Source organism: Callithrix jacchus, chromosome 5 (genome assembly GCF_049354715.1).
Source record: "Callithrix jacchus isolate 240 chromosome 5, calJac240_pri, whole genome shotgun sequence".
Lineage (NCBI taxonomy): Eukaryota > Metazoa > Chordata > Mammalia > Primates > Cebidae > Callithrix > Callithrix jacchus.
The window spans coordinates 10,569,009-10,593,010 of NC_133506.1; the positions used below are offsets into that span (position 1 = coordinate 10,569,009).

The 24,002-nt window shown below is 48.8% G+C and overlaps 1 protein-coding gene across 1 annotated transcript; it reads left to right on the top strand.

Annotated features, from left to right (window-relative positions):
• The first annotated feature begins 19,032 nt into the window (after window positions 1-19,032).
• OXT (oxytocin/neurophysin I prepropeptide) lies at window positions 19,033-19,926 on the top strand. The gene is made up of 3 exons (XM_002747304.4): window positions 19,033-19,185; window positions 19,486-19,687; window positions 19,772-19,926. Exons 1-3 carry the CDS (start codon window positions 19,066-19,068, stop codon window positions 19,825-19,827), a joined length of 378 nt encoding a protein of 125 aa, XP_002747350.2. The 5' UTR covers window positions 19,033-19,065; the 3' UTR covers window positions 19,828-19,926.
• The last annotated feature ends 4,076 nt before the right edge of the window (window positions 19,927-24,002 follow it).

Sequence of the window (24,002 nt, forward strand, 5' to 3'; positions counted from 1 at the left end):
CCAAGATCGTATCACTGCACTCCAGCCTCGGCAACAGAGCAAGACTTCGTCTCAAAAAAAAAAAAAAATATTTCCCTAGTTTGGGCACAGTGGCTCACACCTATAATTCCAGCACTTTGGGAGGCCAAGGCAGGTGGATCACCTGAGGTCAGGAATTTGAGACCAACCTGACCAACATGGTGAAACCTCATCTTTACAAAAATTAGCCGGGTATGATGGTGGGTGCCTGTAGTCCCAGCTACTTGGGAGGCTGTGGCGGGAGAATTGCTGGAACCCAGGAGAAAGAGGTTGCAGTGAGCTGAAATCAAGCCATTGCACTCCAGCTTGGGCAACAGCAAGACTCTGTCTCAAAAAAAAAAAAAAAAAATATTTCCCTGGGCCAGGCACGGTGACTCACGCCTATAATCCTAGCACTTTGGGAGGCCAGGGCAGGTGGATCTCTGAGTTCAGGAGTTTGAGACCAGCCTGGCCAACATGATAAAAACCCATCTCTACTAAAAATATAAAAATTAGCCAGGTATGGTGGTGCATGCCTGTAATCCCACCCATTTGGGAGGCTGAGGCAGGAGAATTGCTTGAACCTGGGAGGCGGAGGTTGCAGTGAGTCAAGATCATGCCATTTCACTCCAGCCTAAGGGACAAAAGTGAGCCTCAGTCTCAAAAAGTACATATATATATATATATATATATATATATATATATATATATATATTTCCCCAGTGTCTGCCATACACTGTGGCTCATGCCTGTAATTCCAGCACTTTGGGACACCAAGGCGGACAGATCATTTGAGGTCAGGAGTTTGAGACCACCCTGGCCAACAGGGTGAAATGCAAAAAATTAGTTGGGCATGATGGCTTGCACCTGTAATCCAGTTAGGAGGCTAAGGCAGGACAATCCCTTGAACTCGGGAGGCGGAGGTTGCAGTGAGCCAAGATCGTGCCACTGCACTCCAGCCTGGGTGGCAGAGCGAGACTCCATCTTAAACAAACAGAATCTTTCCCCAATGCCTCTTAGGTTATAATGTAAGGGAAGCCAGCTGGCAAGGGAAGCTGTGGTTTGGGGCTTCCAACCTCCTGTGCAGCTGACAGCTATGGACAAGTAACTGGTATAACACTAATTTTTTTTTTTTTTTTTTGAGATGGAGTTTCAATTTTATTACCCAGGCTGGAGTGCAATGGTTCGATCTCGGCTCACCCCAACCTCCACCTCCTGGGTTCAGGCAATTCTCTTGCCTCAGCCTCCTGAGTAGCCAGGATTGCAGGCACATGCCACCATACCCAGCTAATTTTTTTTTTTTTTTTTTTTTTTTTTAGTAGAGATGGGGTTTCACCATGTTGACCAGGATGGTCTCGATCTCTTGACCTCATGATCCACCTGCCTCGGCCTCCCAGAGTGCTGGGATTACAGGCGTGAGCCACTGCGCCCGGCCAACACTAACTTTTTTTAGATGACCCGTTTCTCACAAATCATAGAGTATTTAGAATAGAATAGGCAGAATTGTGTCCTAAGGATTTTTTTTTTTTTTTTTGAGACGAAGTCTTGCTCTTGTCGCCCAGGCTGGAGTACAATGATGCAGTCTCAGCTCACTGCAAAGTTCACCTCCTGGGTTCAAGCAATTCTCTTGCCTCAGCCTCCCGAGCAGCTGGGATTATAGGCACCCACCACCACGCTGGCTAATTTTGTATTTTTAGTAGAGATGGGATTTCATCTTGTTAGCCAGGCAGGTCTGGAATTCCTGACCTCAGGTGATCCACTCGCCGCAGCCTCCCAAAGTGCTGGGATTACAGGCGTGAGCCACCACACCCAGCTATCCTAAGGACTTTTTAAAACAAGAAGAAGAAATGAAATTTGAGGCAGTAATATATTTTGATAATTAGGGGTTTATACTGTTTGTTTTGAGACGGAGTCTTGCTCTGTCACCCAGGCTGGAGTGCAGTGACACAATCTTGGCTCACTGCAACCTCGCCTCCCAGGTTCAAGCAATTCTTCTGCCTCAGCCTCCTGAGTAGCTGGAATTACAGGCTCCTGCCACCACACTTGGCTAATTTTTTGTATTTTTAATAAAGATAGGGTTTCACGGCTGGGCACTAGAGCTCACACCTGTAAGCCCAGCACTTTGGAAGGCCAAGGCAGGTGGATCCCAAGGTCAGGAGTTCGAGGCCAGCCTGGCCAACACAGTGAAACCCCCGTCTCTACTAAAAATAGAAAAATTAGGGGCCAGGCACGGTGGCTCACGCCTATAATCCTAGCACTTTGGGAGGCCGAGGCGGGTGGATCACGAGGTCAAGAGATCGAGACCATCCTGGTCAACAAGGTGAAACCCCGTCTCTACTAAAAATACAAAAATTAGCTGGGCATGGTGGCGCATGCCTGTAGTCCCAGCTACTCAGGAGGCTGAGTCAGGAGAATTGCTTGAACCCAGGAGGCGGAGGTTGTGGTGAGCCGAGATCATGCCATTACACTCCAGCCTGGGTAACAAGAGTGAAACTCCGCCTCAAAAACTTGTCTCAAAAAAAAAAAAAACTCGTCTCAAGAAAAATTAGCTGGGTATGGTGGCAGGTGCCTGTAATCCCAGCTACTACTCTGGAGGCTGAGGCAGGAGAATCACTTGAACCCAGGAGGCAGAGGTTTCAGTGAGCCAAGATCACACCACTGCACTCCAGACTGGGCTACAGAGCTAGACTCCATCTTTTTTTTTTTTTTTTTGAGACGGAGTTTCACTCTTGTTACCCAGGCTGGAGTGCAATGGCACGATTTCAGCTCACCACAGCCTCCACCTCCTGGGTTCAAGCAATTCTCCTGCCTCAGCCTCCCAAGTAGCTGGGACTACAGGCGTGCGCCACCATGCCCAGCTAATTTTTGTATTTTTAGTAGAGACGGGGTTTCACCATGTTGACCAGGATGGTCTCGATCTCTTGACCTCGTGATCCACCCACCTCGGCCTCCCAAAGTGCTGGGATTATAGGCGTGAGCCATCGCGCCTGGCCCTAGACTACATCTCAAAAAAAAAAAAAAAAAGAGAGAGAGAGAGAGAGCAAGAAAGATGGGCTGGTCACAAATTCCTAACCTCAACTGATCTGCCCGCCTTGGCTCAGCCTCAATTTTTTTTTAAATCCCAGCACTTAGGGAGGCTGAGGCAGGCAGATCAGGGGTCAGAAGATCAAGACCATCCTGGCCAACATGGTGAAACCCCATCTCTACTAAAAATACAAAAATTAGCTGGACATGGTGGCATGCGCCTGTAGTCCCAGCTACTCGGGAGGCTAAGGCAGGAGAATTGCTTGAAGCCGGGAGGCAGAGGTTGCAGTGAGCCGAGATCTCGCCACTGCACTCCAGCCCAGCACCTGGTGACAGAGCAAGATGCTATCTTAAAAAATAAAATTAAAAAAATAATAATAAATTAGCTGGGTGTGGTGGCATGCACCTGTAATCCCAGCCAATCAGGAGGCTGAGACAGGTGAATCGCTCGAACCTGGGAGACAGAGGTTGCAGTGAGTCAAGATTGCACCATTGCATTCCAGCCTAGCGAAGAGCGCGACTCCGTCTGAAAAAAAAATTGCTTGGAGGCCAAGGCAGGTGGATCACGAGGTCAGGAGTTTGAGACCAGCCTGACCAACATAGTGAAATCTTGTCTCTACTAAAAATACAAAAAATTAGCCGGGTGTGGTGGTGGGCACCTGTAATTCCAGCTACTTGGGAGGCTGAGGCAGGAGAATCACTTGAACTCAGGATGTGGAAGTTTCAGTGAGCCGAGATCACACCATTGCTCTCCAGCCTGGGCCACAGTGCAAGACTTAGTCTCAAAAAAATAATAAAATAAAATAAAAATACAAAAATTAGCTGGGTGTGGGGGCACATACCTGTAATCCCAGATACTCGGGAGGCTGAGGCAGGAGAATTGCTTGAACCGGGAGACGGAGGTTACAGTGAGCTGAGATTGCACTACTGCACTCCAGCCTGGGTGACAAGTGAGACTCTGTCTCAAAAATAATAATAGTAAATAAAAAATTAAGTGGGGAGAGATAGCATTAGGAGAAATATCTAATGTAGATGACGAGGTGATGGATGCAGACAACCAACCATGGCACGTGTATACACATGTAACCAACCCGCCTGTTCTGCACACTTACTCCACAACTTAAAGTACAATAAAAAAGTTTTAAAAATAAAAATTAAGAAAGCAAGAGCATCAGGAACCTAGTTAACTGTTTTTCTCTCAGTCTGTCCCCTCTGAAGCCACACTGTCTCTTAAATCTGTTCCTCTCTGCACCTGCAGTCTCTGTCTCTAATTTGAAAGTAAGTTATGACCAGGCACAGTGGCTCACGCCTATAATCCCAGCACTTTGGGAGGCCAAGGAGGGTGGATCACGAGGTCAAGAGATCGAGACCATCCTGGTCAACAACGTGAAACCCCGTCTCTACTAAAAATACAAAAATTAGCTGGGCATGGTGGTGCGCACCTGTAGTCCCAGATACTCGGGAGGCTGAGGCAGAAGAATTGCTTGAACCTAGAATGCGGAGGTTGCCGTGAGCCGAGATTGCTCCATTGCACTCCAGCCTGGGTAACAAGAGGGAAACTCCGTCTCAGAAAAAAAAAAAAAAAAAGAAAGTAAGTTGCAGATATCAAGACACTTCATCTCTAAATACTTAAGCATATGTTTCTTCAGAACAAGGTCACTTTCAACATAGGCACAGTGCTATTAACTACCCACGAAAACAAACAAAAACTGTTTCCCCTCCCCCAGCCTTGACAGCTACCACTCTACTTTCTATTTTCTTTTGTTTTTTCTTTTCCTTGGTTCTATGAGAAAACATACTTTCTATTTTCTAATTTATTTTTATTTTTTTTAGAAATGGGGGTTGGGTCTTGCTCTGTTGCCCAGGCTGGTCTCAAACTCCTGGGCTCAAATGATCCTCCCATTGTAGCCTCCCAAAGTGTTGAGATTACAGTGTGAACTGCCATGCCCAGCCTTTTTTTTTTTTTGAGATGGAGTCTTACTCTGTTGCCCAGGCTGGAGTGCAATGGCACGATCTTGGCTCACTGCAACATCTGCCTCCTGGGTTCAAGCGATTCTCCTGCCTCAGCCTCCTGAGTAGCTAGGACTGCAGGTGTGTGCAACCATGCCCAGCTAATTTTTGATGGGGTTTCACCATGTTAGTCAGGTTGATCTCAAACTCCTGACCTCGTGATCTGCCTGCCTCAGCCTCCTAAAGTGCTGGCGTTACAGGCGTGAGCCACTGCTCCCGGATGTGTGTTGTTCTTATAGTAACAGCAAAACAGTTGGTCTTTCTTTTTTTTTTTTTTTTTGAAACTGAGTCTTGCTCTGTTACCCAGGCTGGAGTACAGTGGTGCAATCTCAGCTCACTGCAGCCTCCACATCCCAGGCTTAAGCAATCCTCCCACCTCAGTGTCCTGAGTAGCTAGAACCACAGATGCATGCCACCACACCTGCCTAATTTTATATTTTTTTTGTAGAGATGGTTTCACCATTTGCCCATGCTGATCTCGAACTCCTGAGCTCAAGTGATCTGCCCACCTTGGCCTCTCAAAGTGCTGGGATTATAGGAATGAGCCACTGCACCTGGCAGATTGTCTTTTCACCCCAAAAAAATGATGGACAAGTTGCTGTATCTTGCACTCTTTTTTTTTTTCAGAGATGAAGTCTCACTCTGTTGCCCAGGCTGGAGCGCAGTGTGTTGATCTCGGCTCACCATGACCTCTGCCTCCCAGGTTCAAGTGATTCTCCTGCCTCAGCCTCCCAAGTAGCTGGGAATACAGGTGCACGCCGCTATGCCCGGCTAATTTTTTTGTATTTTAACAGAGTCAGGGTTTCATTGTGTTGCCCAGGCTGGTCTAAAACTCCTGAGCTCAGGCAATCCACCCTCCTCAGCCTACCAAAGTGCCAGGATTACAGGCTTGAGCCACTGCGCCCGGCTTATCTTGCATTTTTTATCTCTAAAAAGAAGACATGTTGCATGGTGCACCTCTGAATTTTGGAGTCAACACTGGCCACATTCGAATGTTCTGCTCTGACCCAGTTATCAGGACCAGCAGGGCTGCCAGCTTTGAGGGGCGTTTAGGGCAAGAGAGGACAGCTCAGGAGATCCCACTGCAAAGCAGGCAGCTCTGTGCTTTGGGCCCTTATGATACAGTAGACCTGGTAAAATTGGTACTCAGAATGCTGTGTGGACCTGTGGTAAGCCTCAGCATATACTCACATCAGAAGTTCCCTGGGTTTTTGGTTTTGTTTTTTTCCTTTTTTTGTTTAAATGGACCCTCATTCTGTTACCCAGGCTGGAGTCCAGTGGGGTGATCTTGGCTCACTGCAATTTCTGCCTCCCAGGCTCAAGCAATTCTCCTGCCTCAGCCTCCAGAGTAACTGAAACTACAGGTGTTCACCACTACACCCACCTAATTTTTGTATATTTAGTAGAGATGGGATTTCACCATGTTGGCCAGGCTGGTCTTGAACGCCTGACCTCAGATGATCTACCCACCTTGGCCTCCCAAAGTGCTGGGATTACAGGTGTGAGGGAATATACACTTTTTTTTTGAGACAGAGTTTCGCTCTTATCACATAGGCTGGAGTGCACTGCCATGATCTTGGCTCACTGCAACCTCCATCTCCTAGGTTCAAGCAATTCTCCTGCCTCAGCCTCCCAAATAGATGGGATTACAGGCGCCTGCCACCTGCCAGCTAATTTTTGTATTTTTCATGAAGATGGGGTTTCACCATGTTGGCCAGGCTAGTCTCGAACTCTTGACCTCAAGTGATCCTCCCACCTTGGCCTCTCAAAATGCTCAGATTACAGGCATGAGCCACCATGCCCGACTGAATATATACTATTTTTATTTGCCAATTATACCTCAATAAAGCTGGGAAAAAATAAACTAAAAAAAAATACTGTTCATGAATTATTTCTCTTTGTTGGGGCTATCATTCTCTCCCACTCCACTGGCTGTGTGGAGATAGCCCACTCATTGGTGGCAGGTGCTGAGGACATCTGAGAACAGGCTCGCCCTGCTCACCCCCCCTGCCACTGGTGCCAAAGCATGCCTTCCAGGGGCCTTGGGGTCCATCCACCCTGCCTGCCACTGCCAGTGCCCATGCACACCATCTGGGGGGCTGAAGACAGGCCTGCACTGTCCTTCTTCACCACCATTGCTGCCAGCATATCATCCAGGAGCCTGAGATTCAATCTCCCCAGCCCACCACCATCACCACCCACGTGTACCACCCAGGGACCTAACAGACCTACCCCTCCTTGATGTCAATGCTGGTACCCATGCATGTCATCCAGGAGCCTGGGGGTTGACCTTCCCTGTCAGCACCCATGTACTCCTTCCAGGGACCTGAGGACAGGCTCACCCCATCCACTGCTGCCGTCCTTGTGCTCTGTTCCAAGACCTAGGGATTGATCCATTAAGCCACACATGCACACTGTCCATGAGCCCAAGGTCAGGTTCACCCTGCCTACCACTGGATCCTGTGTGCATCTCCCAGGGGCTCAGGCATTAGCCCACCCAGCCTGCTGCTACTAGTACCAGTGTGCCACCCAGGAGCCCGGGGATCGACCCAAACAGCTTGCCGTCACCACCACCCTGTCTAAAAAAAAAAAAGACCCAACTATATGCTGCCTATCAGAAATTCACTTCACCTGTTAAAAAAAAGTGAATGGATGGAAAAAAATATCCCATGCAATTCCACAAAATTGGGGGAAAAGTGACTGTTATAAGTGACTGATACTCCTGAATGCTTTTATTTTATTTTATTTATTATTATTTCTTTTTTTTTTTGAGACGGAGTTTCGCTCTTGTTACCCAGACTGGAGTGCAATGGCGCGATCTCGGCTCACCGAAACCTCCGCCTCCTGGGTTCAAGCAATTCTCCTGCCTCAGCCTCCCAAGTAGCTGAGACTACAGGCCACCAAGCCCAGCTAATTTTTTTTTTTTGTATTTTCTAGTAGAGACGGGGTTTCACCTTGTTGACCAGGTTGGTCTCAATCTCTTGACCTCGTGATCCACCCGCCTTGGCCTCCCAAAGTGCTGAGATTATAGGCGTGAGCCACCGCGCCCGGCCCTGCATGCTTTTATTGATTTATTTTTTGAGACAGAGTTTCCTTCTCATTGCCCAGGCTGGAGTGCAATGGTGTGGTCTCGGCTCACTGCAACCTCTGCCTCCCGAGATTTCAGGCACCCACCACCATGCCTGGCTAATTTTTGTATTTTTAGTAGAGACAGGGTTTCACCATGTTGGCCAGGCTGGTCTTGAACTCCTGACTTCAGGTGATTCCCCTGCCTTAGCCTTCCAATGTGCTGGGAATACAGGCATAAGCCACTGCACCTGGCCTTGCATGCTTTTAGTTTCCCACCATTTGGAAGCCAAAATGATTAGAACAGTCATTTATAGCCTGCTATACAACAACAAATGCCTACAACAGAAAAAAGTAGAAAGACTTCAACTAAATGACCTCATGTTGCTCTTGAAGGAGCTGGAAAAACAAGAATAAACCAAACCCAAAGGAAAGAAACAAAGATCAGAGCAGAACTAAATAGAATAGACTAAAAAGGGGACACAAAGGATCAATGAAATAAAAAGTTTTTTTTAAAAAAAGAGAAACAAAATCCATAAACCTGTGCTTGGTGTGTGAGAAAAAAAAAATTAAGCCACTACCAGGACTAACCAAACACAAAAAAAATCAGAAATGGGAAAGGAGACGTGCAGCTGATACCACAGAAATCCAAGGATCATTAGAGACTACTGCGAACACCTGTACACTAACGAGTTGGAAACTCTAGAGGACGTCTGTAAATTCCTGGACACAAACGATCTACCAAGATTGAACCGGGAAGAAACAGAAAACCTGAAGAGATCAACAATGAGTAACCACATTGGCTCAATAATAAAAAGTCTCTCAACAGAGAAAAGCCCAGGACCAGATGGCTTTACTGTGGAACTCTACCAAATTTATAAAGAATTAACACTAATTATTCTCAAACTATTCCCAAAAGTTGAAGATAATTTTTTTCTAACTCATTCTGTGAGGCCAGCATTACCCAGATACCAAAACCAGACTGGGACACACACACACAAAAAGAAAACTACAGACCAATATCCCTGATAAACAGAGATGCAAAAATTCTCAACAAAATACAGTTGATCCTTGAAGAATGTGGAGGCTATGGATGCCAAGATCCTCCACACTAGAAAATCCACATGGAACTTTTGATTGCTCCAACACTTAATTACTAATAGTCAAGGGAAAGACCTTTACAATGAAAACTATAAAACACTGATAAAAGAAATCGAGGAGGATACAAACAAATGGAAAGGCATCCCATGCTCATGGATTGGAAGAATTAATATTGTTAAAGTGACTGTACTACCCAAAGCAATCTACAGATTCAGTGCAATCCCTATCAAAATACCAATGACATTCTTCACAGAAATAGAAAAAAAAAAACACCCCAAAATTTGTATGGAAACACAAAAGATACTTAATAGCCAAAGCAATAATGGGCAAAAAGGACAAAGCTGGAGGCATCACACCCCCTGACTTCAAAATTTATTACAAAGGTATAGTAACCAAAACAGCAGGTTATTGGTATAAACATAGACACAGACCAGCTGGGCACAGTGGCTCACGCCTGTACTCCCAGCACTTTGGGAGGCCAAGGAGGGAGCATCACTTGAGTCCAGGAGTTTGAGACCAGCCTGGGCAACACAGGGAGACCCTGTCTCTACAAAAAATACAAAAATTAGGTGTGGTGACGCATGCCTGTAATCCCAGCTACTCAGTATGCTGAGGCAGAAAAATCGCTTGAACCTGGGAGGCAGAGGTTGTGGTGAGCTGAGATTGTGCTACTGTACTCCAGCCCCGGCAACAAGAGTGAAACTCCACCTCAAAAAAAAAAAGACACAAACCAATAGAATAGCCTAGAGAATCCAGAAATACATCCACGTGTTTATATAGTCAACTGATTTTTGACAAAGGCGTCAAGAACAAACACTGAGAAAAGAACATTCCTTCAATAAACGGTGCTGGGAAAACTGGATGGCCAATTTGCAGAAGAATAAAACTAGACCCGTCTCCCACAATGTACAAAACTCAATTCAAAATGGCTTAAAGACTAACATAGGACCTGAAGCTCTAAATCTACTAGAAGAAATCATAGGGAAAACACCTTAGGACATTGGTCCAAGTAAAGATTTTATGGCTAAGACTTCAAAAGCACAGTCAACAAAAACAAAACTAGATAATGGGACTATACTAAACTAAGAAGCTTCTGCACAGCAAAGGAAACAATCAACAGAGACAACCTGTAGAATGGGAGAAAATCTGTGCAAACCGTTCATCTGACAAGGGGCTAATATCCAGAATATACAAGGAACTCAACTCAACAGGAAAAACATAATCTTCTACGCTTGAGCGTAGGAGTTGGAGGTTGTAGTGAGGTATGATAACGCCACTGTACTCTAGCCTGGGCAAGAAAGTGAGACTCTCTCTCTAAAAAATAAAATAAGAAAAAAAAAAGACATACAAATGGCCAACAGATATATGAAAAAAAAATGCTCAACATTACTAATCATCAGAAAAATACAAATCAAAATGACAATGAGGCCTGGCATGGTGGCTCACACCTGTAATCCTAGCACTTTGGGAGGTGAAGGAGAGTGGATTGCTTGAGCTCAGGAGTTCGAGACCAGCCTGGGCAACATGGTGAAACCTCATCTCTACAAAAAATACAAAAATTAGCTGGGCATGGTGGCTCACACCTGAGTCACAGCTACTATGGGGGCTGAGGCACGAGAATCACTTGAACCCGGAGGCAGAGGTTGCAGTGAGCTGATATCATGCCACTGCACTCCAATCTGGGTGACAAAGTGAGACTTGCCACAAAGAAAATACAAAAATTAAGGCCAGGCATGATGGCTCACGCCTGTAATCCTAGCACTTTGGGAAGCCAAAGCGGGTGGATGACCTGAGGTCGGGAGTTCAAGACCAGCCTGATCAACATGGAGAAACCCTGTCTCCACTAAAAATACAAAATTAGCCAGGCATGCTGGTGCAGCCTGTAGTCCCAGCTACTCAGAAGGCTGAGGCAGGAGAATCACCTGAACCTGGGAGGTGGAGGTTGCAGTGAGCCGAGATCATGCCATTGCACTCCAGCCTGGGCAACAAGAGTGAAACGCTGTCTAGAAAATAATAATAATAAGAAGAAGACAAAAATTAGCCAGGCACGGTGGTGCCTGTAGTCTCAGCTACTCTGGAAGGGGGAGGATCACCTGAGCCTGGGTGGTCGGGGCTGCTGTGAGCTGAGACTGCACCACAGCACTCCAGCCTGGGTGACATAGTGAAAAGAAAAAAAAAGAAAAACTGGACTGGGTGTGGTGGCTCAAGCCTGTAATCCCAGCACTTTGGGAGGCCGAGGCGGGTAGATCACGAGGTCAAGAGATCAAGACCATCCTGGTCAACATGGTGAAACCCCGTCTCTACTAAAAATACAAAAAATTACCTGGGCACGGTGGCGCGTGCCTGTAATCCCAGCTACTCAGGAGGCTGAGGCAGGAGAATTGCCTGAACCCAGGAGGCGGAGGTTGTGGTGAGCCGAGATCGCGCCACTGCACTCCAGCCTGGGTAACAAGAGTGAAACTTCGTCTCAAAAAAAAAAAAAGAAAAGAAAAACTATAAACAGGAATGAACTATGGTAACTGCCCAACAGGTTCACCTTACCCACTGCCTAGACAGCCAGTTTATCAGGACAGGGGAACTGCAGTAAAGAGTGATTCACGCAGAGCTGGCAGGCAGGACACAGAAGCTTAGTCATTACCCAAATCAGTCTCCCTGAGCGGTCAGGAATCAGAGCTTTTTTTTTTTTTTTTTGAGGCAGAGTCTCACTCTGTCGCCCAGGCTAGAGTGCAGTGGCATGCTTTTGCCTCCCAGGTTTAAGCGATTCTCCTGCCTCAGAATCCTGAGTAGCTGGGACTACAGGTGTGCACCACCATGCCTGGCTAATTTTTGTATTTTTAGTAGAGGCAGGGTTTCACCATACTGACCAGGCTGGTCTCAAACTCCTGATCTCCTGATCAGCCTGCCTCAGCCTCCCAAAGTGCTCGGATTACAGGCATGAGCCACCACGCCCAGCCAGGAATCAGAGTTTTTTAGAATAATTTGCTGCGAAGGGGGGTGGGGGGGGCGGGGAGTGGCAGGCAGCCAGTGACTCTGGAGTGTTGATTGGCTGTGTTGGAGAAGAAGCTATCCTCTTACATTGAGTCAGTTCCTGGGTGAGGGCCATGATATCAGATGAGCCAGTTTATTGATCTGAGTGGTACCAGCTGATCCACTGAGTGCAGGGTCTGCAAAATGTCTCTAGCACCGATCTTAGGTTTTACAATAGTGATGCTATCCCCAGGAGCAGTTTAGGGAGGGTCAGAATCCTGTAGCCTCCAGCTGCATGACCCCTAAACCATAATTTCTAATCTTGTGGATAATTTGTTAGCTCTACCAAGGCAATCTAGTCCCCAAGCAAGAAGAAGGTTTGGTTTGGGAAAAGACGGTTATTGCCTTTGTTTTAAACTCTAAACTGCATACTAAGTTCCTCCCAAAGTAAGTTCGGCCAACGCACCGGAATGAACAAGGACAGCTTGGAGGTTAGAGGCAAGATGGAGTGGGTTAGGTCAGATCTCTTTCACTGTCTCCGTTATCATTTTGGAATGGTGGTTTCACTACTGATTCACAAAATAACTTAGATGAACCTCAAAACGCCAGACAGAAATGATCAAGTCCTGTACTGTTGCATTTAGGTGACATTTCTAGAAAGGGCAAATCTCCATCAGTGGTTTCCTGGGGCTGGGGTGGGAGCCAGCAGTAAGGCAGATGAGCATGGGGGAACTTTATGTGGGGATAGGGTATTCGCAAACTGGATTGTGGGAATGGCTGGACAACTGTTTAAATTTAACAAAAAATCACTGAACAGTACGCTTACAGTGGGTGAGAATTATCATCTGTAAATTACACTTCACCGGAGTTTTATAAATAAAGAAGTTCAAGCTTTACATGTCCTCCCTTACATGTCCTCCCTTACATGTCCTCCCTTACATGTCCTCCCTTACATGTCCTCCCTTACAGTGTGCACCTGGCACACTCCCTCCTCCATGAAAACCTGCCTTGAGACCCTTGTTTTCTCTACCTTGCTTAGAGTTGGATCCTTGGTCCTCTTCTCTATCTGTCCTCCCCCAGGGTGATGTCACTCTGGTGGGGCCTTTAAATATTGGTACCAGCCAGGCACGGGGGCTCATGCCTGTAATCCCAGCACTTTGGGAGGCTGAGGCAGGCAGATCACCTGCAGTCAGGAGCTCAAGACCAGCCTGACTACCATGAAGAAACCCCATCTCTATTAAAAACACAAATTTAGCTGGGCATAGCAGTGCATGCTGGTAATCCCAGCTACTGGCGAGGCTGAGGCAGGAGAATCACTTGAACCCAAGAGGTGGAGGTTGCAGTAAGCTGAGATTGTGCCATTGCACTCCAGCCTGGGCAACAAAAGCAAAACTCCAGCTCAATAAATAAATATTGGTACTGACCATTTCTTCAGCGGAGACCTGTCTCCTGAAGTCCAGACTCGTACCTCCAAATGCCTGCTCAGGTTCTCCCTGGATGTGTATGGGGCATCCCAAACATAACGGGGCTGTGCTGACCTTCTGTTCTTCCCAACTCAAATCAGTGCCACCCTCAGATTCCCATGCCAGCTGATGGTACCTCCATCCTTCCCATTGCTCAGGCCAGACATCTTGTTTTGTTTTTGTTTTTTGTTTTTGAGATAGAGTCTCACTCTGTCTCCAGGCTGGAGTGCAGTGGCACAATCTTGGCTCACTGTAACCTCTGCCTCCAGGGCTCAAGTGATTCTCCTCTCTCAGCCTCCCAAGTAGCCAGGACTACAGATGCATGCCGCCATGCCTGGCTAATTTTTGTATTTTTTAGTAGAGATGAGGTTTTGCCATGTTGGCCAGGCTGGTCTCAAACTCCTGACCTCAGATGATCTGCCCACCTCAGCCTCCCAAAGTGTTGGGATTACAGGCATGAGCCACTGCACCTGGCCCAGTCCAGAAATCTTGAAGTCATCTTTGACTCCTCTTTTTGTCTTCCATCCAAATCCATCAGCAAACTGCAGTTGGTACTTACTTTAAAATGCACCAAGAATCGGGTCCCTTCTCCACACGTACACTGCTCCCCTCTTACTCACAGGGATTGCTGCACAGCCTCCTCCTTGATGTCCCCACAGTCTTTTCACAGCACTATATCCAAAGTCACCCTAAGCTGGCTCAGAGCCCCCCTTCATTCCCCCATTTCATTTGGAGGAAAAGCCCAGGCGCTGTGAGGTGCAGTCCCGTGCTGCCTTTCTGATCTCAGGAGTTCAGTCACGCTGCCCCAGCCCTGCTGGCCTCTTTACTCCTGACAGGCCAGGCACATTCCTGCCTCAGAACCTTAGCACTTGCCATCTCCACCCCTCCGTTGTAGGCAGAATGTGAAAGTGGATCCCTGCAATTCTCACCCCTGGTATCTTTCTGTGGATTACACAAAGATTACCTCTGTGTAATCTTTTTCCACTTCATATGGGTAGAATCCATAACTTACTTTTTTGAGACAGATGGAGTCTCACTGTGTCACCCAAGCTGGAGTGCAGTGGTGCAATCTCGGCTCACTGCAGTCTCTGCTCCCTGGGTTCCTCCATCTTCCGAGTAGCTGGAACTACAGGCTCCCACCACTGCACCTGGCTAATTTTTTTGTATTTTTTTTAGTAGAGACAGGGTTTCACCCTGTTGGCCAGGCTGGTCTCAAACTCTTGACCTCAAGTGATCCGGCCACCTTGGACTCCCAAAGTACTGGGACCTACCTCACCCAGCCAACCGCACTCCAGCCCAGGTGACAGAGTGTGACTCAGTCTCAAAACAAAAACAAAACAGGCGTGAGCCACTGTGCCCAGCCAACTTTCTTCTAAACATTAGAAAAATATGGCAAAAGTGATGACCATGTTGATACCAGGTTATATGGCAAAGGTGAGGGGATTTTGCAGTTGTAATGAAGACACCTAATCAACTTGAGTTAAAGGGTGGTGATCCGGGTGGGTCTGACCTACTCAGGTCAGGTGACCCTTAGAAAAGGACTCCCTGTACTCTTAGACTTGAAGCAGCAAAGACTTTTCTCTCTGTCCCTGACCTTGAAGAAGCAGGCCACCACGAGTTTGACAGCTGCAAGGAAATGAATTCTGCGAACACTCACCTGGGCTCTGGAAAGGAATGCAGCCTGCTGACACCCTATCGCAGCCCCAGAGCAGAAGACCCAGTCAAGCCATGACCAGCCCGATGTATTAAGCAAATGTCGTTTTAAGCTGCTAATTTGTGGTAGCTTTTTGGTCTTGGTTTTGAGACAGAGTCACGCTCTGTCGCCCAGGCTGGAGTGCAGTGGCGCCATCCTAGTTCACTGCAGCCTTGAACTCCTGGGCTCAAGTGATCGTCCTGCCTCAGCTTCCCCAGTAGCTGGGACTGCAGGTGCATGTCAACAAACCCAGCTGATTTTTTAAAAAAAAGTTTTATAGAGACTGGGTTCCCTGTGTTGCCCAGGCTGGTCTCTAATTCTGTGCTTAAGTGATCCTCCCGCTTCAGCCTCCCAAAGTGCGGGGATTACAGGCATAAGCCGCCGTGCCTGGCCAGTGGCAATGTTCCGCAGCAACAGAAAACTAACATCCCCTCAGACATGCATGGCTTATGTTCTCTTCTTCACAAGGAAGTCTACCCTGGGCACCCTCGGTGAAACCGCAACAGGCCTCCCTTTAATCTCTGTAGCACTTACTAACCTACCGAAACCCGTGCATGGTTACCGAAGCATGTTTACTGTTTACACCTGCTTCCTAACTTCCCGAAAAGTGCTCACTGTCTAACACCTCTCTTCCTCCATTAGAATATGAGCCCATGAGGGCAGAGGTTTTTGTGTTTTGTTGCTGCTGCTTCCAGGCATTTATAATGGGACGTAGAGCATCTTCAGAAAAGGAGTTGTTGAACAGATGAAGGATGCAGCCCATCTGGTGGATATAATACTATGGTAATTTATGCACATGCATTAGCTTAAGTGAGGTCATTGTGCCCACAGAGCAGGTGGGAGGCCTCTCTGGGCCACTGCGGGGTCAGGCCCTTGGCCTTCTAGACCCGGAATGCCAATAAGCTAATCTAAATGAGAGAGGACTGGCTGCTGATTTGTAATGCGGGTCAGCCTGACCGGCTCCTGGATGCTGGACAGCTCATGTCGGTGACTCATGCCAGTGACAAGGGTGAGATGGGCTCTGTGACCTGCTTAGCGCCATCAGCCTCTGCACTATCCTCAACAAGAGGGCAGGAGAGTCTGGAGCTGTCCCGTTCTCCTGTCCCAGGGGTTGGGGACTGGCCCCCCGCTGATGCTGGTCTCTCACAGCGCTTCTCATTTCTTCTATTCTAACCTCGGGTTGGGTTCCCTAAGCAGCAGTTGGAGATGGTTTCACAAAGAGTTTTTTTTTTTTTTTTTTACAGAAGGCCCTGAGGGCCCATGCCTTTGGGAGGGAGGGGAAAAAATAGGAGTGGGCAGAGGGAGAACTGCTATGCAGACCTCAGCAGACCCCATAGGGAGCTCTGGAGCCAAAATGCTCCTTCAGAGTTATCCTGCATTTGGGCCAAAATGGACCCAGTCATTGGATGCCGGCCACCTGGGAAGGTTGTAACCCGGGGCCAGATGGCTCTCTACTGCTGAAGCAGGCCCTAGAAGAGCTACCCCTGAGGGGCACCTGCAGAGGGCACTCCCAGCAGCTGGGGGGCAGGTGCTTTCACAAAAGGAGAGTTGGGCAGTGCCTTTCCTTCCTTGTTCACAATATCTACCAATACCTCTCCCACTGGGGTAGTCCATCTTTTCTTTTAATTATTTTCCTTTTGAGATATATTAAAAAAGAAAAAAAAGTTTTTTTTGAGACAGAGTCTTGCTCTGTTGCCCAGGCTGGAGTGTAGTGGTGCGATCTTGGCTCACTGCAACCTCCAGTTCAAGCAATTCTCTTGCCTCAGCCTCCTGAGTAGCTGGGATTACAGGTGTCTGCCTTCACACCCAGCTAATTTTTGTATTTTTAGTAAAGATGGGGTTTCACCATGTTGGCCAGGTTGGTCTGGAACTCCTGACCTTAAGTGATCTGCCCACCTCAGCCTCCCAAAAAGTGCTGGGATTACAGGCATGAGCCACTGCGACGGGTCAAAAAAATTTTAATGTAGAAAACAAAAGCAATAGCATTACAAAAGAAACCAATTATAGGGCCAGGTGATGCGGCTCACGCCTGTAATCCCAGCCCTCTGGGAGGCCAAGGTGGGCAGATCTCCTGAGGTCAGGAGTTGGCGACCACCCTGGCCAACATGGTGAAACCCTGTCTCTACTAAAATACAAAAATTAGCCAGGTGTGGTGGTGCATGTCTGTAATCCCAGCTACTTGGGAGGCTGAGACAGGAGAATCACGTGAACCCAGGAGATGGAGGGTGCAGTGAGCCAAGATGGTGCCTGCCATTGCACTCCAGCCTGGGCAACAGAGCAAGACTCTGTCTCCAATATATATATTCAGATATCAAAATGTTAAAACACTTTTTTTTTGAGACAGGGTCTCCACTCACTCTGTCACCCTGGCTGGAGTGCAGTGTTATGATCACAGCTCACGGCAGTCCTGAATTCCCAGGCTTAAGCAGTACTCCTGCCTCAGCCTCCCGAGGAGCTGGGACTACAGGAGCACTCCACTACACCCAGCTAATTTTTGTGTTTTTTTGTAGAGCTGAGGGTTCTCACTATGTCACTAGGCTGGTCTCAAACTCTTGGGCTCAAGTGATCTGCCCACCTTGGCTTCCTAAAATATTAGGATTGCAGGCATGAGCTGGCACGCGCATCCAAAACACATTTTGGTAGTGTGATAAACATGCTTCTTTATTTAACCATCAGATAGCAAGATCTGGTGCTGGCCCAATAACTGGGATCATTGTGAAGAGATAATGAATCTACGCAGTATTTAGAGGCATTTGTGACAGCTGTGATAGGATGTGATCTTATTTTGATTTGTGACAAAGCCACAGGTATTGCTAATTCCGCTGTGTTTTGTTGCCTAATTTATAGTGAAAGGAAAGGTTGAATTTCAGTTACAGATTGGAGACAGATGTGATCTCTCCCTATCTAAGTTCTGGGTGCAGGCAAGTGGGTGTTACTGTGTGGTGAGGGTGAAGAGGTTTTCTGAAAATTTGGGTTTAGGAAGAGGAAATTTTCCTAAAAGAGGGGACAAGGGGCCGGGCGCAGTGGCTCAAGCCTGTAATCCCAGCGCTTTGGGAGGCCGAGGCGGGAGGTCAGGAGATCGAGACCATCCTGGTCAACATGGTGAAACCCCGTCTCTACTAAAAATACAAAAAATTAGCTGGGCATAGTGGCGCGTGCCTGTAATCCCAGCTACTCAGGAGGCTGAGGCAGGAGAATTGCCTGAACTCATGAAGCGGAGGCTGCGGTGAGCCAAGATCGGGCCATTGCACTCCAGTCTGGGTAACAAAAGCGAAACTAAAAAAAAAAAAAAAAAAAAAAAAAAAGAGGGGACAAGGATGCATACCTGCCGTGGGCCAAGAGGGTGGGCAGGGAGTTCTGCCAGAGCCGCCTCCTACCTGGAGGGGTCCCAGTGTCCACCTTCCCTGCCCCAGCCCCTAAAGGCCTCGGCTGGGCCACACCCCACCCCAAATTCTCCCTGTCCCACGCTAGTCACCCAGGCCACCCTGGCCTTCTCCCTTCCACAAAGCACCTCACCTTTTGTGCCCAGACCATTAGCCAGCGAGGTGACCTTGACCCCGGCCCAGGCCCTGCAAATGAAGAGGCGCGACTGGAAGCGCTCGGCCTGACCCACGGCGACCCTCTGTGACCAATCATTCGACCAACCTCTTAAACAGAGCTCCACCGACGCAATGCCCAGGCATAAAAAGGCCAGGCCGAGAGACCGCCAGCAGTCACCGACCCTGGACCCAGCGCACCCGCACCATGGCCGGCCCCAGCCTCGCCTGCTGTCTGCTCGGCCTCCTGGCGCTGACCTCCGCCTGCTACATCCAGAACTGTCCCCCGGGAGGCAAGAGGGCCGCGCTGGACCTCGATGTGCGCAAGGTGAGTACCTAGCCCGGTCCCGCGGCGCTCTGGGCAGGAGGGACCCGCAGCCACAGGGACGGGGTCCGCTCCAGCCTCGCCTGACAGTCCCAGTTGCTGAGCAGATTTTGACGCCCCGCCTGTGACCGCGGTCGAAGCCCAGACGGCGCCCAAGCGCGCCTGCAGCCCCGTTGTCCCGCCCGCACTGCGAGCCCAGGACCCCAGCATCCCCTCCTCGCGCACCCCGCTCGGCCTCGCAGGGACCTCCGGGTCACCCCAATCCTGGCCCCGCTCCTTCGCTCACCCCTCCCGTCCCCGCAGTGCCTCCCCTGCGGCCCCGGGGGCAAAGGCCGCTGCTTCGGGCCGAATATCTGCTGCGTGGAAGAGCTAGGCTGCTTCGTGGGCACGGCCGAGGCGCTGCGCTGCCAGGAGGAGAGCTACCTGCCATCGCCCTGCCAGTCCGGCCACAAGGCCTGCGGGAGCGGGGGCCACTGCGCGGCATTCGGCCTCTGCTGCAGCCCGGGTGAGCGGGGCGAGGTGCGCCGGGACCTGGGGGAGGCGAGCGGGGTCGCGGCCGGGGGTCCCCTGACGCTACCTCTCCCCCCAGACGGCTGCCACGCTGACCCTGCCTGCGATGTGGAAGCCACCCTCTCCCAGCACTGAAACCTGACGGCTCCCAACACCTTCGAGGCGCGCCACTGGCTTCCCCCATAGCCACCCCAGACATGTGAAAATAAAATAAAGTAGATTATTCTCCTCCAACTCGACTCGTGTCTAAGTGCCAGAAATGGGACCGGGAGGGGACGTTTCGGGACTGGAAGATCGCGCCCCGCAGACCCGTGGCTTGTTGCACTCAGAGCAGGAATTCAGAGCTGGCCCGTGGAGAAGTGTCCTGGCTGCTCGAGGGAACAGAGCAGGTGCTGTTCTGGCTGCCACTATCCTGAGGGACTGGAAGAGGGAGGGGCACAAAGGCTCTGGGGACGTGGAAACAGCCCCAGCTTCCGGCTCCCAGCCTGGGCTGAGGCCCACAGCAGGCTGCACTTCAGAAGATCTTTCAGAATCGAAAAGGACCAGGATGAGGGAGCAAATTCAGACAAGGGTCTGAGCGGGGTGACCACAGGAAGCCCAGTGCACACTGAATGGCTTCCTGACCCTGAGAGGAAGCTTGGGCCACACTGAGAAGCTGGAGCAGAGCTGGTCTGTGGGGAGGCGGCCCTGGGGAGCAGCTGAAGGGCCACCATGTTTCCAAGGAACTGGCACCCAGGAGGCCATTGGCACACTCAGAAGGAGGAGCCCAAGCTGGGGGGCTAGGCTTGAATGCCAGCATGACTCTCCGTGTCCCAGGGCTGGGTCTGACCCGCAGCCTTACTTCTGCCTATGCAATAAAATATGTCAAAGCTGTGGACCCCAAAGAGGGCAGGGGATCTTCAGAGCCCCCCACAGAAATGGCCTGAGCAGAGAGACTCTCTTAACCTCTGTCTCCCATCTGTGAAGCAAAAGTCTCGGAGACAGGTGTCAATCAACTTATTATTATTTCTGTTTTTTTGAGAGGGAGTTTCATTCTTGTTGCCCAGGCTGGAATACAATGGCACAATCCCGGCTCACTGCAATCTCTGCCTCCTGGGTTCAAGTGATTCTCCTGCCTCAGCCTCCTGAGTGGCTGGGACTACACATCCTGGTAATTTTTCTATTTTTAGTAGAGATGGGGTTTCACCATATTGGCCAGGTGGTCTCAAATTCCTGACTTAAGGTGATCTGCTTGCATTGGCCTCACAGTGCTGAGATTACAGGCGTGAGCCACCATGACCAGCCTGGTTTTATACATTTAGGGAGACAGGCATGAGCCATAATGTGAGCCACGGTGCACAGCCAAGGTCTCAATCTATTTAGAAAACTGATTAAGGGCGGGGAGAGGTGGCTCATGCCTGTAATCCCAGCACCTTGGGAGACCTAGGCAGGTGGGTCACCTGAGCTCAGGAGTTTGAGACCAGCCTGGCCAACATGGCGAAACCCCGTCTCTACTGAAAATACAAAAATTAGCAAGACATGGTGGCGGGCACCTGTAATCCCAGCTACTTGGGAGGCTGAGGCAGAAGAATCGTTTGAACCCTGGAGGCAGAGGGGGGAGTTTGCAGTGAGGCGAGATTGTGCCACTTCACTCCAGCCTGGGCAAAAGAGAGAGACTCTGTCTCAAAAAAAAAAAAAAAAAAAAAAAAAAGAAAGCAAGCTGATTAAGGACACACCTCAGGTGGTCCTGAGGACATTTGTCGAAGGCAGTCAGGGTACAACCTGTTTTTTGTTTGTTTGTTTTTTAGATGGAATCTTGCTCTGTCACCTGGACTGGAGTACAATGGTGTGATCTCAGCTTACTGCAACCTCTGCCTCCTAGGTTCAAGGGATTCTCCTGCCTCAGCCTCCCAAGTAGCTGGGATTACAGGTGCATGCCACCAAGCTCAGCTAATTTTTGTATTTTTAGTAGAGACAGGATTTCACCATGTTGGTCAGGCTGGTCTCGAACTCCTGACCTCATGATCCTCCCGCTTTGGCCTCCCAAAGTGCTGGGATTACAGGCGTGAGCCACCGTGCTCGGCCTGGTTTTATACATTTAGGGGGACAGGAGACATTGATCAATGTAGCAGGAGCGGAATTAGATATTACACATGGAAGGATCTTAGGTTTATAGCTTTAGAAATCACATATGAAAAGGGTCTCAGTTTACAGCTTCAGGAATCACATACGAAAGGGTTCTGGTTTACAGTGTTAGGACTCACCCGTGAAAAGGTTTCTGGTTTGATCTTGTTTTAAGTAAAAATAGTGCCTTCCGGAGTTTCCCCAAGACCAAGGCTGCCACCTCCAGGAAGGTCAGGAGGCGCCAGTCGGTCCTTTTCTTCTATTGAAATGCAGCGTGATAGCCAGAGGGGCAGCTGGTCTGAGATGCCTGGGTCTCCCTCTTCACCCCCTCCCCTTTGAGACCCTCACCACTCTATAATATTAGTGAGAGGTCTCATTCTTATTCTCACTTCCAGATCCTCTGAAGAAACTGGTTAATGATTTCTGTCATATACTTGTGATGTTATTTTTCTGGTCTTATTACAGCAGTGAAGGATTTCTTAGCCATTTAGAGGAGGTGGGGAAGCAGGGGAATAGTAAACAAACAGCCACTATTGTTATTACACTAATGAGAAGGGTTTTTAATCCTCCCAAGACTGAGGACCGACCTTGAAACAAGGGCTTAGGGTTGAATTCATGGATACCTGCACAGGCACGTGTGCCAGTTTGCCCATCTTCTTAACTGCCTGACCCTGGCCGGTTCTGTGCGGGCAGCAGTTACTTAGTTTGAATTTTCCAGACTCCTCCTTCAGCTGCCAGCAAACGATCTAGGGCCAGCTGCTTCTGACAAATCGCATTCCTCATTTGAGTTTCTTGTTGAGCTAAAAGGGACAGAGCTTTGCCCATTTTATTAATGAGTATTTCCAAAACAGCCTGCAACCGGATGATCCAGTTGAACATATAGATAGGGGTCCGGTATCCCCATGAGCATCCTCTGCCCATGTGGCCAGCCCATAATACTCAATAGTTCTCTCTGGTGGCCACTCATCATTTGTCCAATCTCCTATTTTTAGGTTTCTTTTCTCCCTGGCGGAGTAGACCGAATACCTTAACAGCTCACCTGTCTTAACAGATAATAGGCTTCATGATGTCTATGACACAGCCTCCTGTCCATCTCACGATTCCACACCTTATACTGAGTACCATTTATAAACAGGTTCCCTTCTGTGTCCCTGTACATTTATAAGAACTGTAGGACAAAAGAATGGCAGTAACTTTTACGTCCTACCTGGTGTACGTACTGAGGACATTCTTTAAAATTAGTTAATGTTCCTACTGTACAAGTCCAGATAAGAAGAACAAGTCCCACGATGAACTTCCTCACGCTTCGGCCGCGCGTGGACCAGCCAGCTTCCGGGACGTGGCTGGAGCAAGGCTTGCTGTCCTTTTTAAGGTGATTCTGCAGTCCTTGTCTTGGTCCAAGTCTCAGCTGCTGCTGGTTTTTACACAGCTGTGGTGGAGTCAGGCTGGGACTCCCTCTACCTTCACGGCTATGGGATTGGTCAGGATCAGGTCTGAGGTCCTGTTTACAGTTTCAGGAATCACATATGAAAGGGTTCTGGTTTACAGTTTTAGGACTCACACGTGAAAAGGTTTGTATGTAGTTTGATCTTGTTTTAAGTAAAAATAGTGCCTTCTGGAGAGTTTCCCCAAGACCAAGGCTGCCACCTACAGGAAGGTGAAACAGGAGGCGCCAATCAGCCTTTTCTTCTATTGAAATGCTGTGTGATAGTCAAAGGGGGGGTTGATCTGAGATGCCTGGGTCTCCCTCTTCACCATACGAGCAAGATGAACATTGGTTTGCTCTGGAAAGGCAGGACAATTAGAAGGGGAGCTGTGGGGGTCCCAGGTCTTAGGTAAATAAGAAACAAAAGGTTGCCTTCTTGGCCAGTCACGGTGGCTCATGTCTGTAATCCCAGCATTTTGGGAGGCAAGGTGGGTGGATCATGAGGTCAGGAGTTCGAGACCAGACTGATCAACATGGTGAAACCCCGTCTCTACTAAAAGCACAAAAATTAGCTGGATGTGGTGGCGCATGCCTGCAGTCCTAGCTACACAGGAGGCTGAGACAGGAGAATTGCCTGAACCCAGGAGTCGGAGGTTGCTGTGAGCCAATATTGCACCATTGCACTCAGGCCTGGGGGACAGAGCAAGACTCGTCTTAAAAAAAAAAAAAGTTGCCTTCTTTTGAATCTTTGTTCAGCCTTTCACTAAACACACAATTTACA

Excerpts from the sequence above, each read along its gene's own strand:
- OXT (XM_002747304.4), top strand. The coding sequence starts at position 19,066 with ATGGCCGGCCCCAGCCTCGCCTGCTGTCTGCTCGGCCTCCTGGCGCTG. Across the intron at positions 19,186-19,485 it reads TGGACCTCGATGTGCGCAAG|TGCCTCCCCTGCGGCCCCGG; the intron begins GTGAGTACCTAG and ends CCGTCCCCGCAG. Across the intron at positions 19,688-19,771 it reads CGGCCTCTGCTGCAGCCCGG|ACGGCTGCCACGCTGACCCT; the intron begins GTGAGCGGGGCG and ends CTCTCCCCCCAG.